General features: G+C 37.4%; 1 protein-coding gene across 5 annotated transcripts in view; it reads right to left on the minus strand.

Moving 5' to 3' along the window:
- Positions 1-17,797, minus strand: part of ANKRD12 (ankyrin repeat domain 12) — an 84,695-nt gene that overhangs the window by 65,990 nt on the left and 908 nt on the right. For 3 of the 5 annotated variants that reach the window (XM_006763276.2, XM_015563597.1, XM_006763275.2), the window contains exons 2-3: positions 12,348-12,485; positions 1,238-1,385 (exon numbers count right to left, since the gene is read on the minus strand). In XM_006763276.2, coding sequence (XP_006763339.1) covers positions 1,238-1,385; positions 12,348-12,434 — 235 coding nt within the window. In that variant the 5' untranslated portion in view covers positions 12,435-12,485. Of the gene's footprint in view, positions 1-1,237; positions 1,386-9,902; positions 9,992-11,896; positions 11,941-12,347; positions 12,486-17,797 lie in introns of those variants that run through there. The other 2 variants (XM_015563596.1, XM_006763277.2) reach the window with 2 other exon arrangements.

Genomic DNA, 17,797 nt, shown 5'->3' on the forward strand with positions numbered 1-17,797 from the left:
AGGAGAGAGAGAGAGAGAGAGAGAGAGAGAGAGAGAGAGAGTGAGTCAGAGTCTGTGTGTGGCAAAAGGACCTCTAGGGAGAAAATATAAGTTAAATCTTATTAATCTAAAAGTACATAAGCACCTTCTTCTGAGCTAAGTGACTTAGTAACAGCTTGGGAACAGTGCTTAAGGATAAGGAGAATCACATTTCAGAAAAAACAAAAAGATTTTGAATTTCTAGAAAAAGCCACTGTAACTTACAATGAACAAAGCACACAAGTTCTTAATTACTTCAAAAAAAAGAGTAATTTTCAAGATTTAAAAATATCATGAGTGTTTAAGAACAATTTATAGCTCAAGCTAAGAAACCTACCTACTACCTACCTACTTCTAAAAGTGTATACTAAAAATTAAATATTTTCTAATGCTTTGTTAATATAGGGCATTTCAAAAGTCTTTAGGGTATTTTCGTAGATTTCAGAATCAAGATCATTTCCATATTGCTGATTAAGATGGTTACAAAGTTAGAAATAGCACATAATTTATGTACATAAACTCAGAATGGAACACTAATTTTCTGTGAGTGAAGCTAAAACAGTGGTAAGATTAGTTCATTAGTATAGTACTTAATGCAAGGTATAAAAGGATTATGATAAATATATAAACATTCAAGTTTAAATTAGTTTCAAGAAATGGTTAGTTCAGGGCTAAAACAAAATCTAGTAATTTATCAGTGGTAATAAGGTCCTAATCTATTATGAATAACTGAAATTGATTGATGTCAAGTATCGTTTCTGATACACGAGTTTTTAGAAAAAAAGTATTATGAGTTAGGAAGTTAGCCTCAATAATTTCCCCTTCTTTTTTTAGTAGAGGGTGATTTATTTGTGAACCTAAGATGCCTAAACTTTTTTCTTGGTGGGTTCAACCATGTCCACAATAACTCAACTTTTTCTCACATGTACCATATCCTATGCTCCCTTATCATTGAGTAAATTTCACTATTAAATGCGCCCCCCAAAATTAAGTCTGAAAGTGATGAGATTTGTAATAAACATTGAGAGAGTAAGAAAAAAAGAAATTTTTTTTCTATCTTGGATTAGAAATCATGTTTGGTGAGAACTATTTGAATTTCTGCCCCCAAAACGGTAAAACAAATATGAAAATTTCTCTATTAAGGTGAAAGAGGAATGATATGAGAAAAATCAGAATAAAAGATGATTAACATTTTACAGAAAACAACAAATTATTCTACCTGTGTCTGAATCTCGTTCTTCATTTCTTGATGGGCTAATGGTAAAAGGAAGTTTACGTTTCATGGACGATTTCTCTTTCACCTCCTTGCCCACATCACTTCGATCAATTTTTGGAGTTCTGCTATAGGATGCAATCTTATCTTTACTCTATTAAAAAATAAAATATGAATAAATTATAACAATATTAGCTAAGCAATAAAGTATTAAAAACACTTTATGAAGGAACTTTTCAAATATACACAAAAGTAGAGAGGGTATTATAAACCATCATTGACCTCAATGCATTCAAGACTACTTTCAACAATTACAACTTATTTTAATTTGTTCTCATACTTTTACTTAATATATTAATACCAATGAATAAATATAAATCTGAAAAATTGATTCTGTATTTAATTAAACAGTATGTTTTATTAATATCATGTGCTCACCCATTCAGGTGAAGTGTCCTACCCTCCTGGTCTACAGTTATTACCAAGGTCACTCTTATAATCTAACATCCAAATTGGTGCAGCACAGCTAAACTGGGCTATGATGATGACTCTTTTGTGAAAAATATGCTAGATACTAAGAACTAAGTGACATCACCTTAGCAGGAGAGTTTAAAAGAACAGTCTTCAAACAATAATAAATAGACATCATAATTGTAGAGACCCTCAGAAGCAAATTAGAAGTAGACTCAGATTGAAGAAAACACTAGCTTTCAACCCAAAACAGAAAACAAACTAAAGGAAGAACAAGGTGGGAAAAAGGAACATAAAAATAAAAGTACTGACTTTTTTTAAAATGTAGAACTTGTCAATATCAAAAAGTGGTTCTAAAAGAGTAATAGAATACAACTTTTAGTGAGTCTAATAATAAAAATGAGAGAGAAGAGGAAAATAAAACTTGAGTGACCTAAATACAATTCCAGAGGAGTTGTTAAAAAGATACAGAAAAATACTATATTCATTTTTCTACCATTCAAAATTTAAGACCTGAAAAATGGATTATTTTTTAAACATGCATTTCTAAAATTAGTTTATGAAAGAAAAATCCAAGAAACAGTTATTTCCCATTTCATATAAATAATACTATATAGCATAAAAGATAAGATGATACCCAATTCATTTTTTAAGTCTAAAGTAAAACTGATACCTAAGAAGAGTCCAAAACAGAAATTATAGACTAAATTACTTATAAAATAAATGCAAACATAAACTATCCTAAATAAACTGAAATAAAATTAGTATCTTAGAAAGATAATACAGTAAAACCTTGATATATCGGACTAATTTGGGAGTCTGTTAAAGCCAAAAGTCTGTTATATAATAAAGTAGGTTTTCAGAATGCATACGTTAAAAAATTGACAAATTAGTTAGTTTATGTTTTTTACTTACGTAGGCACACTTGTGTAATTAAAATTAAGTATGTATGAAAAGTTTAATTTCACAGTTTTCTATATGTGTTATAATAATTTTATTTTTATACTGAATAGTTCTAGTATATGTGTGCATTCACCAGTCACTGCAAGTAAAAATGCACACAGTTGGAGAATGGCTTAGTGCATGTGTTAAAACTGCTGTAGGAAGTCACGCCATGGGAAAACAGAACCAATTACATAGTGCACAGTGTGTTGTGATCACATGCTAATCATTCACCAAACACTGTTTAGGAGTGGTGACTCTTAGATTAAAATATGTAGACAATAATTGTAGATATGTAATATTTATTTATGTAGGGGAAATTACTAGTGTTTTTCCCAACATATGGCCTATTTGCTAAAATTTGTTAAAAATAATAGTGAATTAATAACAAAAAAATAATCTGTTAATTTAATTATAAGCAAATTGTGATTAAAACCATTTAAAAATTAACAGGGTGTTAATTTTCACATATGACATATGCACTGGACATTTGGTTGGTTAAGTCCAAGGTCCGTAAAATCAAGGGCCACAAAATTGAGGGTTTACTGTACTAGTATATCAGAGTCAAGCAGGATTCAGCCAAAGAATGCAAGAATAGTTCATTATTAGGTAATCTTATAGCAATTCATTGTATCAAAATATTAAAGAAAGCCCTGGCAGGTGTGGTTCAGTTAGCTGAATGTCATCCCATGCACTGAAAGACTGCTGGTTTGATTCCAGGATCAGGGCACATGGCCAGGTTGTGGTGCTCGATCTCAGGTAGAAGGCGTGCAGAAGATGGCCCAGTGATGTTTCACTCTCAAATCGATGTTTCTCTCTCTCTCTCCCTTGCTTCCTCTCTCTCTTTAAAAAATCAATAAAATAATATTTAAAAAATATTAAAGAAAAACCAGTGACAGGTGATATCATCTGAATAAACTACATTAATTTTTAATAAATCTATTAGCAAATTAGGAAGAGAAAGTGACTACCTTGTATCTTAACACATTGTATGCGGGAAACGTATTTATACCTTTTTCTTATACATTTTATGTTGATTAGTAGTAGAGCGCGGGACACGTATTAATACGTTTTTTATAGATAGCGGTAGAATGCGGGTAACGTATAAATACGTAAACTAAAGTTATCGTAATTTTACTGAATGTTGCCATTTGTGCAAAAAATAAGCAAAAATGGCTCGCGCCACCTGTTAGCGTGTGATAAAAACTACCCGCAAACAATGTGTTAAGTGGTAAAGATTGCTTAAAAATAAAAGCTTATTTCCCAGTTATAAAGTAAAATCTTGTTAACTTGTTTTTTTCACTTCTGCCAATGAAATGGAGCTTCACAGGCATGCATTTTGTTCATAAAGATTCTTTAAAATTCAGGTTTAATTATTATTCACATACTAGGGGCCCGGTGCATGGATTCATCCTCTCACAATCTGGGACCCCCTTGGGAAATGTGGAACTGCTGGTTTCAGCCTGATCCCTGTAGGCCATGCTGAGGGACCCCATAAGTGCACGAATCTGTGCACTGGGCCTCTAGTATGCATATAAGATCTTTGGTTAATCTCTTCCCGCCCTCCCTCCACCCCCTCCCCTCTGAGATTCATCAGTCTGTTCCATGTTTCCATGCCTGTGCATTGAGCATCTGCCCCCTGGTGGTCAGTGAGTGTCAGAGCTACCGGTCAAACAGTGGAACGATCGAATGTTCCAATGGTCACTTAGGCTTTTATATATATACCAGAGGCCCAGTGCACAAAATTTGTACATGGGGGGGGGGTCCCCTCAGTCCGACCTGTGCCCTCTCACAATCCAGGACCACTCAGGGGATGTCCAACTGCCAGGTCAGGCCTAAACTGGCAGTCGGATATCCCTCTCGCAATCCAGGACCACTTGCCCTTAACCACTCGCCTGCCTGCCAGCTCGCCCCTAACCGCTCGCCCACCTGCCTACCTGTCACCCCTAACAGCTCAGTATGTGTCACAGTGACCCGTTGTTCCGCCATAAGGGTTGCTTAGGCTTCCTATATAATAAAAGAGGTAATATGCAAATTAACCCTCACACCAACACACAAGATGGCCGCCCCCATGTGGTCAAAGATGGCCTGCAGGGGAGGGCAGTTGGGAGGGACCAGACCAACAGGGGAGGGCAGTTGGGGGAACCAGGTCTGCAGGAGGGGGCATTGGGGAGGACCAGGCCTTCAGGGGAGGCAGTTCGGGGTGACCAGGCTGGCAACTATCTCTAGAAATTGACTAGCACTGGGAAGGACAGTCTCCCCATATTGAGCAAGGCCCCAGATGTCAAAATATCTATAATAATAAAAGCATAATATGCAAATCAACTGAATGGCCATTGGGACATCATTCTGGACAACCTTCCAGATGAAGCCAGGGCTGCAGTCGCCGCAGCTTCAAAGGCTTACTCTTGCACAAATTTCATGCATCGGGCCTCTACTAATAAATAAAAAGGCATGATTAACACCAACAAAATTCAAGAGACTTCCCTTAAAAATACGAATCTTGTTATTAATGAAAGAACCTGTGCCATATAACAAGTGGAAAGAAACCAACTTGGTGACATGTTAAATGGAAAATGTTTACATGAATATATTGATCAGGCTCTCCTGTGTAATATGATGATTGGTATGACTATTTATAATTGACACCAACCTGTCCTGTTCTCTGTAAAATAAAACTGCTTTTGGACGTGTTACTTAAACTAAGAGTTTTGTGAGATTCTTAATACTTTAAAAGTTATTTTCAGATATGAGAAAAAACACTTTCTTTTTTTTAAAAAAAATATTTTTATTGACTTCAGAGAAGGGAGAGGGCGAGAGAGACAGAAACATCAATAAGAGAGAATAACAGATCAGCTGCCTCCTGCATGCCCCCTACTGGGGATCAAGCCAGCAACTTGGGCAGGTGCCCGGACCAGGAATCAAATTGTGAGCTCCTGGTTCACAGGTTGATGCTCAACCAGTGAGCCACACCACCTGCGCTATAAATACTAATTTATTGCTAAAAACTATAGTGGAAAAATTTCTAAACTAAAACTAATGGGGGGAAAATCTCACAGGTTAACAAGAAGATGTTTCAAGAATTGTGAGTAGGTATTTTTTTTAAGGTTCATTGAATTTTTTCTTTTTGTATGAGTAGATATTTTTGATGAAGCTCTAACTACTGACATATTTAACGAGGCAATGAAAGCACTTTATATAAAAGTATATTACTATAGAATGTATTATTTAAAATTATGCTCTATTTAAATGCATTTAAGAAATTAAATTTTAGTTCAGGTTATTTTATTAATTTGGGATCTCATAATAGCAATAGTCTGTGCCACATTAAACTGTAAATAAAGTCTCTTTTACATAACAGAACAATTGGATATTCATTTCTAAAAAGTTGTTGGAAGAAAAACTTAGCAGAAGCTAGAGGCTGGCTTCAAGGCCAATCACTCACTACAAAAAGACAATTGTGAGAATATGCTTTATAAATGTATAGGTGAGTAATATTGTCATGTCTTCTCTCCTAAACTCCCTTCTAACTTAATTTTGTAAGAAGTAGAAGTATCATCGTCTATATGCAGAAAATTTGCAATGGAAATTATGGCTAGGGTTGGGCTGGTAACAAAAACCAGAATCTTTGCTGCCAGAGTGCCGACTTGAACTGATATAGAGAGTCAAAACCACACACCCAATCATATTGTTAATAAAAATATCAAACAGTAGAACACAAAAGTAGGGGGGTAAAAACATAGTTCTAGTACTCTAATGTTGTGGTCCCACTGCAGAGGAGCAGCAGCTTGTGGATAAGCCAGAAATTTAATAGGGAGATAGCAGAAATGAGAGATGTAGGGGGTGCTGATAAGATTGCCACATATGCCCTGCTGACAGGGAAGCTATGTAAATGTGCAGGAAAGACTTAAGAAGGGGTAAGTTCTCCACCCATAGCTCTCTAACTGGGAGACTGTATGCATGTGCAGGAGAGATCTACACATCCTTGGTTGACTAAGATGCTTTACACAAGTAAACCCAACATCTGGGTGAGCCCAGCAGAAAGAAAATGCTAGGGATGATTTGAAAAATGCCTGTACTTCTCAACACACATATAAGTCTGTCAGCAGAAGGTGAAAGACAGTTATCCAGTCAAGATAGTGGTATAGGTAAATGCAGTGCTCACATCCTCCCACAACCACATCAAAATGACAATTACAGAAAAACCATCATTCAGAAACACCTGACATCTACCTGAATGGAAGTCCTACAACTAAGGATTTAAAGAAGCAGCCAAATTGAGACTGGTAGGAGGGGCAGAGATGCAAAATGAGCTGATCCTACATGGTGAATAAAAATTGGGAGGGATATTTCAGCTGAGTAGGTCCCCCCTGAGGAGCTAAGGGTCCCAGCCCCTTACCAGGCTCCCCAGCCTAGGGTTTGAGAGCCAAGAAGAAAAGTCCCCATAACTTCTGGCTGTAAAAACCAGCAGGGATTGTGGCTCAGTGAGATGGAGGGCCACAGAGTCCCAGGAGTTCCTCTCAAAGAGTTCACCAAAGACTTACTCAGACTCACTCCCTGAGTTCCAGTACTGCAGTGGTTCTCAACCTGTGGTTCGTGACCCCTTTGGCGGTCGAACGACCCTTTCACAGGGGTCACCTAAGACCATCCTACATATCAGATATTTACATTACGATTCATAACAGTAGCAACATTACAGTTATGAAGTAGCAACAAAAATAATTTTATGGTTGGGTCACAACATGAGGAACTGTATTTAAAGGGCCAGAAGGTTGAGAACCACTTCAGTACTGAGACAGTGGCTCAAAAGGTACCAGGGACATAGAGGGAGAAGCTGAATTGTCCAGCATCAGGGTGAGAGCTGGAGGGGCACTTTTCTACCAGACAGAAGTGCTGGCAGAGGTCACTGCTCCTTTTCTGAAACTCCCCCCACAGAGCCGGCAAGCACTCCCCATATCTGTATCTCCATCATCATGGCTAACAATGTTTGCCTAGACCTGGTGATTATCAGATACCCCACCCCACCCAACTTGAGGGCCCACCCAAATTATTTCCAGAGGCTTTTTCCTACAAATAGTCATGGCTTGCCCTGACTGGTTTGGCTCAGTGGGTAGAGCGTCGGCCTTCAGACTGAAGGGTCCCAGGTTCGATTCCAGGCAAGGGCATGTACCTTGGTTGCAGGCACATCCCCGGTGGGGGGTGTGTGCAGGAGGCAGCTGATCGATGTTTCTCTCTCATCGATATTTCTGACTCTCTGTCCCTCTCCTTTCCTCTCTGTGAAAAGTCAATAAAATATATAAAAAAAATAAAAAATAAAAAATTAAATTGGTAAAACTCAATCCCATCATTGTAGAACAAATAGTCATGGCTCATGCTTTAAGCTTTCCTAAAATCTCTCAAACAAGCAGCATCTGGCCTCTGCTAGCCCTGTACCTCTTGCTAAATGATCCTAGGCCTGTCATTAGTGACAGCTGGCCATGGTTTGCAGCTTGGCCTCTCCTGGGCACCTCTGAGCCCAGCACAAGTAGCAGTCCTCTGCAAATCATTTTGTAGCTCATGCTGAGTGGCCTGGGTGGCATAACACAGGTGGCAGCTGACCTTGACCTGCACCTCTAGGGAGATCTGAGCCAGTGCACATGGTGGACAGCTTCAGACCACACTGAAGCACCACCCAACCACCTCCACAAGAGACACACTCAAGGGGTGGACTCAGGTGGCACCAGAGCCCTGCTGAAGTAAATCCTGCTCTATGGTGTGGGCCCTTGCACGGCTGATTCTCCTTGGTGGTCCCAACCAGTCCTTATAGCTTATAGGCCTAGAGGTAAATCCCTCCCATTGACGTGCTAACAGCAATCAAGGGTCAACTATAACAGGAAAGTGTATACAGCCCACATAGGGGTGGGAAATACCTGGAAAGCTCAGTTCAGGAAGGGGACTGCTGTGCCACTGTACCCTATAGGACAGCTACTACATTAGTCCACTCTACCAAGCAAGGGAGATGTAGCAGCTCTACCCAATACATAAAAACAAACACAGGAAGGCTGCCAAAATGAGGAGACAAAGAAACATGTCCCAAATGAAAGAACTCCAGAAAAAAACCCAAACACTAAACACAACAAAGACAGCAAACTACTAGATGCAAAGTTCAAAACATTGGTTATAAAGATGCTCAATGAACTTAAAAGGACATGGAAACCCTAAAAGAGAACCAGTTAGAAATGAAGGATATACTGACATGAAGAATAATTTACAGGCAATTAACAGGTAAGTAGTTGAAATAGAGAATCAAATCAGTGGTTTGGAATATAAGGAAGCAAAAAATACCCAATCAGAACAGCAAAAAGAAAAAAGAATCTGACACATCATCAGTGTGCCAGAAGGGGAAGAGAGAGAGCAAAAAATTGAAATCCTATTTGAAAAAATAATGATGGAAAACTTCCCTGACCTGAGGGAAATAGACATACAACTCCAGGAAATGCAAACAGTTCCAAACAAAATGAACCCAAAGAGGTCCACACCAAGATACATCATCATTAAAATGCCAAAGGTTAAAGACAAAGAATCTAAAAATAGAAAGAGAAAAGCAGTTAGTTATCTACAAGGGAGCTCCCGTAAGACTGTCAGCTGATTTCTCAACAGAAACTTTGCAGACCAGAGGGACTGGCAAGAAATTCAAAGCGATGCAAAGCAAGGAAGAACAACCAAGATTACTCTACCTAGCAAAGCTATCATTTAGAATTGAAGGACAGACAAAGAGCTTCCCAGGCAAGAAAAAGCTAAAGGAGTTCACTGCCACCAAACCAGTATTACATGAAATATTAAAGGGTCTTCTTTAATAAGAAAAAGATAAAATATATGAACAGTAAAATGGTAATAAATATATATCTATCAACTATTGAATCTATAATACAAAATAAACAAGCAGAGAAGAAACAGAATCATAAATACAATAAGTTTTGATGGTTACCAGAGAGGAGGGGGATTGAGGGTAAGTGAAAATAGTAAAGGGATTAAGAAGTACAAATTGGTTGTTACAAAATAGTCATGGGAATATAAAGTATATCATAGGGACTATAGTAATAATAACTATGTATGGTGTCAGATGGGTATGAGATTTATTGGGATGATCACTTAGCAAGTTATATAATGTCTAATCACTGGAGTGTACACACCTGAAACTAATATAATTTTGTATGTCAACTTTAACTTTGTAAAAATGATTTAAATTTAAAAAAATTAAGGTGAAAGAAAGTCTTACTGGCTCATGATGTCTGAGTACAATCTCTGACCAATCAATGGCTGCTGACTTATCTATGCAGACACAGGGGCAATCCCTAGGAAGCAAGACTAAAAAAAAGAAAGAGAAAAATGGACACCAGTATCATGACAAATTCCACAGGTAAGCTCCTGACATTTTACTAAAAACAAATCAAAACAATAACCCTATCAACAATGACAACATCCTTGGGAAGTAATGAGAATGAATCCAGGGCTGCTATAATATATGACCTAAATTGTCCAGTTTTTAATAAAAATTAAGATATATAAAAAGGCAAGGAACACATATTCAATAGAATCTTCTCTGAGTGAGCCCAGATATTATATGTGGCAAGACTAGAAAGCAATAAAAAATTTTTAATGAATTAAAATATGACAACAATGACATCAAATAGAGAATATCAACTTTAAAAAATTACAAAAAGAGCCAAATGGAAATACTGGATTTGAAAATAGTAACTGAAAATGTATTAGATATGTTCAACAGCAGGTATGAGATGGCCAAAAAGAAAAGAAAAAGATAAATGAAACACCCCAAATTTCATGAAAAACCATTAATCTATACATCCAGGAAGCTGAACAAATCCCACATAAAATAAGGGAGCATAAACACATTACAGTTAGACTATTTAACAGTTTTCTCATCAGAAACAGTTAAAGCAGGAAAGAAGTGGGATGACATATTTAATCTTATAAAAAAAAAAGTCAACTAAAAATTCAAGTATCCAACAAAACCATCCTTTGAAAATAAAGGCAAATAATCATGAAAGACCACCTATTGCATACCTTCATTTACATGAAATATCCAGAACAGGCAAGTCCATCTATATAAAAAGCAGAATGGTGACTGCCTACGGCTATGAAAGTTGGGGATAGAACAGCGAGGACTGCTAATGGGTACAGAGTGTTTTTCAGGTGAAAATATTCTAAAATTGATAGTAGTGATGATTGCACAACTCTGTAAATACAGTAAAAACTCCGGCATTGTACACTTTGAATGAGTAAATTGTATGGTATATGAATTATAGCTCAATAAAACTGTTTGTTTTCTTAATGGTAAAATCACGATAGTCCTAGATCAATGAAGATGGAAAGAAATCATGGATGAAGATTTTACAATAAATAATAAGGAAAATTCTCAGAGACTGCAAGGAAATGATACTGACAGTAAACTTAATCCATAGAAAGAAAGAAAGAAAGAGTGCCAAAATTGGTAAGTATGTAGGTAAAAACAAAAACCAGTAAAAAAACATATTTTTCTTTTCTCCTCTTATTTCTTTAAAAGAGAAGATTGTGTAAAATAATTTTAACATTCTGTTGTCGCATTAATTAACAAATATAGATATAACATATATTACAGATAACATGAAGGGGAGAAAATGAAGCTATATTGGAGCAATGTTGCTATTTTTACTGGAATTAAGTGAATATTAACCTGTAGTAATTAGGATGCACATTATAATCCCTAGATCAGTATTTTAAGATAATCCAAGAAACATTCTTTAAAAAACACAAAAATTTAAATAATAAACTGAAAAACATCCTTTAAAAGGCAGCATAGATAAGAAACAAAGACATAAAACATATAAGAACAAAGAGCAAAATAGCAGATATAAATACCACCTTATGAACAATTACAGTAAATGTGAGATTAAATACTACAGTCAAAAAGCAGAAAGTGCCAGTGCAATCAGCAAGAAAAAGAAATAAAAGTATCCATATTTAAAAAGAAGTAAAATTATCTTCATATGCCAATGACATCATCTCATTTGTAGAAAATCTTAAGGAATCCACAAAGTTTTAGAACCAAAAAAATGAGTTCAGTAAAGTCACTGTTGATATAGGATCACTATATAAAAAACAAATATATTTCTATATCATAGCCATGAAAAATCCAAAATGAAATTATCTACAATAGTGACAGGAATAATTGAACAACTGAAGCACATGATTTGTACACTGAAAACGACAAACCATCTCTCAGAGAAGCTGAAGATCTAAATCAATGGAGAGATATTCTGTGGGGATGGATAGGAAGACATATTGTTAATATGGTAATACCATTCAAGTGATCTACAGATTCAATAATATCCTTATTAAAATACCAGCAGGCCTTTGTTCTAAAATAAACCGACAAGCTAACCCTATGAAAATTCAAAGGACCTTGAACAGCCAAAACAATTTTTGAAAAGAAATTTGAAAACTTACAATTCCTGATTTTGAAAGCAGATTTAGGGTTTATCTGAGGGTTGGGGTAGGAATGGACTGATTGTAAATGGGTGTGAGGATCTTTTAGCAATGATGGAAATGGTCTAAACTAGATTGTGATGATGGTTGCACAACTCTTTTCCCCAAGAGTTCAGCAAAGTCACTACTGATATAGGATCCAAGAGTAAACAATAAACAAATATTTAGTATATCATACCTTTCTTCCATATGGTTTTTCTACCATATTGCTGTCACTGTCAGAATTTTCACTCTGAACTGGTTTTGTGAACCCAGATTTGGGCATTTTATAGCTCTTCAGCTAGCTTCTTCTTTTATCAGTCTTCTCATTCTGGATCTATAAAGAATGAAATTTAAGGGTTATGTGTATACCTCCGCAATAAAACCTACTTAAGGTTTATACAGTTTAGTGCAATTAGGTTTTCTCTATGTCTCTATAAGATAATTTATTTTCTTAGAGAGTCTATCATAACCTAAAATAAGTGTTCATCAAACAATTTGTGCCTCTAATTAAAGTTTTCTTGTTCAAGTCCACTCGACTAAAGAGAAAAAAAGGGAACTACTTTTATAATTCTTCCCACCTTCTCTAGACTAATATTAAACCTCCATTATTCTGGGTAACAAAAGCAACTGAGTGGAAGCAATGACAAAGGTTTTGTCATTCGAGCATGGCTCCAGAGGTAGGAACTCCTAATGTATTCCCTGGTAGTTCTGTATTGATCTGGCAGTTATTTCTGAAGGTCCAACTAAGAACCTTATAGGTTTGATTGGTAATTTTACAACATTTAACTCTACTTTAAGTTAAATAAAGTTAAATAAACCCTTCTTTTAAAAATTAAATGTTTTTTATTGATTTTAGAGAGACAGGAAGGGAGGGGAGAGAAACATCAATGTGAGAGAGATCTATTGATCGTTGTCCCCCCTCAAACCTGCAACCTGGCATGTGCCCTGACTGGCACAACCTTTCAGTGCATGGGACAATGCCCAACCAACTGAGCAACACTGGCCAGGGCTAACCCTTCTTACTTAAAATCCTGGAGTGGCTTATTTTCCTTTACCTAACTCCCAGACATCATCAGGCATTTAGTCACTTTATCAACCTATTCACTGATTTAATCCTTATCATACTGCACTGTAACCGTTTAATAAGCTTATGCTTATGTCCAAGCTTGAGAGATTTAGGAAAGTTCCAAGGGAGAAAGCCATGAGGTTGCTGTTTGAGAACTTATTAGCCACATGTGGTTGTTGAAAGTTAAAGTAATTAAAATTAAATTATGGACTACCAAGTGCAGACATAACAATATTTCTATTATAACAAAAAGTTCTATTGCTCAACAATGAACTACACTGAGGCTGCTGGCCAATGGGACCATTAATTGGGCCACAACAACAAGCAGAATGACTGATATGTTGTAAATTTCCTATAAATGGATGTATAGGTCTAAACCAGGGGTGGGCAAACTTTTTGACTCGAGGGCCACAATGGGTTCTTAAACTGGACCAGAGGGCCGGAACAAAAGCATGGATGGAGTGTTTGTGTGAACTAATATAAATTCAAAGTAGACATCATTACATAAAAGGGTATGGTCTTTTTTTTCAATAGTTTTATTCATTTCAAACGGGCCGTATCCAGCCCGTGGGCCGTAGTTTGCCCGCGGCTGGTCTAAACACACTACATTTTAGCCCTCTTAGTGCTGGGAGCGCTATCGGCAATTTTTTTTTCCTACTAGTATTTTATAATACAATCAGCAAACAATATATGTCAAAGACGAAAACAAATGTAGTAAAGGTTTCCTTAAGTTTCTGAATATGTAACTTCATTTACTTGCGATTCATAATTTTTTTCCTAAACTGCTGTAAAATCAGCAAAAATGCCTTGGCAATTTTAGCATAGTTCCTAGGATATTGGTTGACAATCAAAGGGCTAGTATCTATGTGAATTATAAATAGACACCTTGAACAGAGGATTAGTAAAAATGTTTTATGTTCTTTAAATTCTTCTAATGGTACTTTAATATTTGATTATTAAAACCCTATATCTCTTAAATTAACTAAGTTAATTTGTATTATATTAATCTGGATATAGCCAAATTAGAGTATATTTCAACACAAAAACTATCAGAATTTAAAGAGTTTGAAACTTTCATTTTTAAACTTTTTGACTCTACACACAGAAATAGAAATTACCTTGGGGTCATTTAACTATTTTAACTATTACCATATAATCATTTAAACATACCACTGTCCTCAAAGCTCTGTGTAAAGCTTACAGAATTATAAATCATATAAAGAGAAAAAATATTACTCAAAAGCAAAACTGAGCTGCATGATATCAATGGGCAATAGCCTAGGCAAGACTATGAGGATGAAAAAAGGAGTGGCATAAATATTGAGAAAATTATACATGACAATAATATCCTATCTAATAAAAGACAAAAAGGGTAATTAACTATACCTCCGCTACTCTTCCCATTGGCTAATCAGGGTGTTATGCAAATTAACTGCCAACCAAGATGGTGGCCAGCAGCCACGCAGCTGAAGCGAACATGAGGCTTGCCAGAATAAAAAAAAAAAAAAAAAAAAGGAGAGGCTGGGAGCTTCAGTCACTCCCAGCCTGGAAACGACCCTCATCCCCTCACTCAGACTGGCCAGGCACCCCAGCGGGACCCCCCCCCTGATCCGAGACACCCTTCAGGGCACAGCAGCTGGCCCCCACTTGTGCACCAGGCCTCTATCCTAGATAGTAAAAGGGTAATATGCAAACTGACCCTAACAGCAAAAGACTGGGAATGACTGGTCACTATGACACACCCTGCCCACCAGGGGGCAGACGCTCAATGCAGAAGCTGCCCCCTGGTGGTCAGTGTGCTCCCACATGGGGGAGCTCTGCTCAGCCACAAGCCAGGCTGATGGTTGCCAGTCCAGCAGTGGTGGTGGGAGCCTCTCCTGCCTCCTCAGCAGCGCTAAGGATGTCCGACTGCAGTATAGGCCTGCTCCCCGCTGGCAAGTGGACATCCCCCGAGGGCTGCCAGGTTGCCAGAGGGATGCCTGATTGCCATCTTAGGCCCAATCCTCTGGGGTGCAGGCCTAAGCCAGCAGGTGGTCATCCCCCGAGGAGCCCCAGACTGCGAGAGGGCACAGGCCGGGCTGAGGGACCCCCCACCCCAGAGTGCACAAATTTTTGTGCACCGGGCCTCTAGTTAATACTATATGTTAGAAAAAACTTTTATTTTTAATAACTTTATTTAGGAAATTTCAGCACTAACAATAAAAATAAAAATTAGATTCCAAAATATTACATCAATCAAGAAATATTAAGCATTTAATACAGGTCTGGGCCCACGATATCTACTATAATCACTAGAGCACCACTATATAAACTACAGGGATAATCAAAATCACATTAGGTAAATTAAACTATTTTTAAATGCACAAATAACCCAATATAAGGCAGGGGGAAAAAACACCTTGCAGAATAAAAAATAGAAGAGACAAACTAAACAGTAAGAAAATAAAAGGCATAACAAAAATATAATTATATGAAAAGCAAATGGTTTAACCATGCCAATTATGAGACAGATTTTCAGGAGGGAAAAAAATAATGAAACTATATGGTAATAACAGGAAATTCACTTCAAATATAAGGACATATATAGTTAAAAATAAAAGAATGAAAAAAAGGTATCCCATGAAAAAGCTAATAAAAGTAAAGATAAGACAAACAGATCTCGGAGCAGAGAGGACATTACATATTACATACTGATAAAAGAGCCAGTTCACTAACTGTGTATCCAACTAGCAACAGAGCTTCAAAATACAGGAAGCAAAAAATGACAAAATTGACAGGAGAAACAGACAAATTCATAATTATAGCCAGAGGTTTCAACTACTCTTTCAGTGAGACAGGAAATCAACAAGGTTATTAAAAAACTGAAAAAAAATGCCACTGATTCAAACTGTCATTTATAGAAAAATCTGTCCAAGAACAGTTGAATGCTCTTTCTTTCTCAAGGGCACACAGAATATATAAGATAGAGCATCATGGGTCCTACGTAAATGCAATAAATTTAAAATAATTAAAATTAAAATCATACAAAGTTTGTTCTCACACAATAAAAAGTTAAAGGAGAACCAATTATAGAAAGGTATCAGGGCTATAGCCAAATTAAAAAATAATGAAAAACCAATGAAACTGAAAACTGGTTCTTAAAAGATCAATTAAGTTTATATATCATTAGCCAGACCAATTCTATATTATAAAAGCCTAATATGCTGTGTACAGTTGTCAGTTCTACCAATCAAAGCATAATATGCTAATGATATGCTAAGGCTGCTCAACCACTCGCTATGATGTGCACTGATCACCAGCGGGCAGACACTCCGACCGGTAGGTTAGCTTGCTGCTGGGGTCCGGCCGATTAGGACTGAGAATGATGGGCTGGACATGCCCCCCCATGTCCCTCCCTGGCCCTGATAGTGCACCAGAGGGGTCCCTCTGCCTGGCCTGCACCCTCTCACAATCCGGGACCCCTCAGGGGATGTTAGAGAGCCGGTTTTGGCCCAATCCTCCCGTTCAATGCGGGAGCTGCCCCCTCGTGGTGAGTGCGCTCCCACAGGGGGAGAGCTGCTCAGCCAGAAGCCAGGCTCACAGCTGGCGAGTGCAGTGGTGGTGGCGGGAGCCTCTCCTGCCTCCACAGCAGTGGTAAGGATGTCTGACTGACAGCTGAGAGCGGGCCTAGGCCATCAGTCAGACATCCCCCAAGGTCTCCTGGACTGTGAGAGGGTGCAGGATAGGCTGAGGCTCCCCCAAGTGCACGATTTTCGTGCACTGGGCCTCTAGTCTATCTATATAAAAGGCTAAGTGTGTTTCCCTCCATTTGGGTAATGACATCAAGCAGCAACACCTGGCTTCCTCTCCCTAGCAACTACTAGCCTCCTTGCAGTTTCTTCAGCCCAGGAAAACGGCATGCTTTATACCTAGGTGCAAACACTTCACACTGTAACCAAATGTCTGTAAAGCATTTTCATGTGCCTCATCTCATTTGATCCTCACAGAAGTTCTGGAGTAGGTAGATAGGAGACTCATTGGAATCCTATTTTCTTTTCATTGGCCAGGGTGGACCTTGAAAATGACTTCAGGTTTTCTCACTGCATAGAATATAGTCAAACACTGCTGCAGTCAAATATTTTACCCTTTGTTCTCCATGCGTGATCTACAATAATAATGTGCTTTGTGTTGATATTTATTGCTGTGTTACTGACAATTATCTGAAAGAGAAGTTGGGGTGCTTCACTGGGCTGAAAAAAATTTAGCTAAATCAAAAAGCAGGCCTAATTAAGCAAATTTGTTCTATATCTACAAAAGGCTAAGTTGACTCGCACATGTGTGACACATATAAAGCTCTTGCTGGTGCCAATCGCAGGCGTGTTTCCATCTGTCATTGTCGATCATGAATGGTTGACACTTCTATTATAGAAAAAGGGCAAATAGCGATATTAAAATCTTTCTTCTAATTAATTTCCTTATAATGTGCATGAATTCATGCACTGGGCTACTAGTTAGAAACAAAAGAGAGAAGACCTACATAACCAAAATCAATAATGAAAAGAGAAAATATCATTACAGATTCTATAAACACATAAAGGATA

This window comes from Myotis davidii, unplaced genomic scaffold (assembly GCF_000327345.1).
Source record: "Myotis davidii unplaced genomic scaffold, ASM32734v1 scaffold78, whole genome shotgun sequence".
In the NCBI taxonomy this organism is placed as follows: domain Eukaryota; kingdom Metazoa; phylum Chordata; class Mammalia; order Chiroptera; family Vespertilionidae; genus Myotis; species Myotis davidii.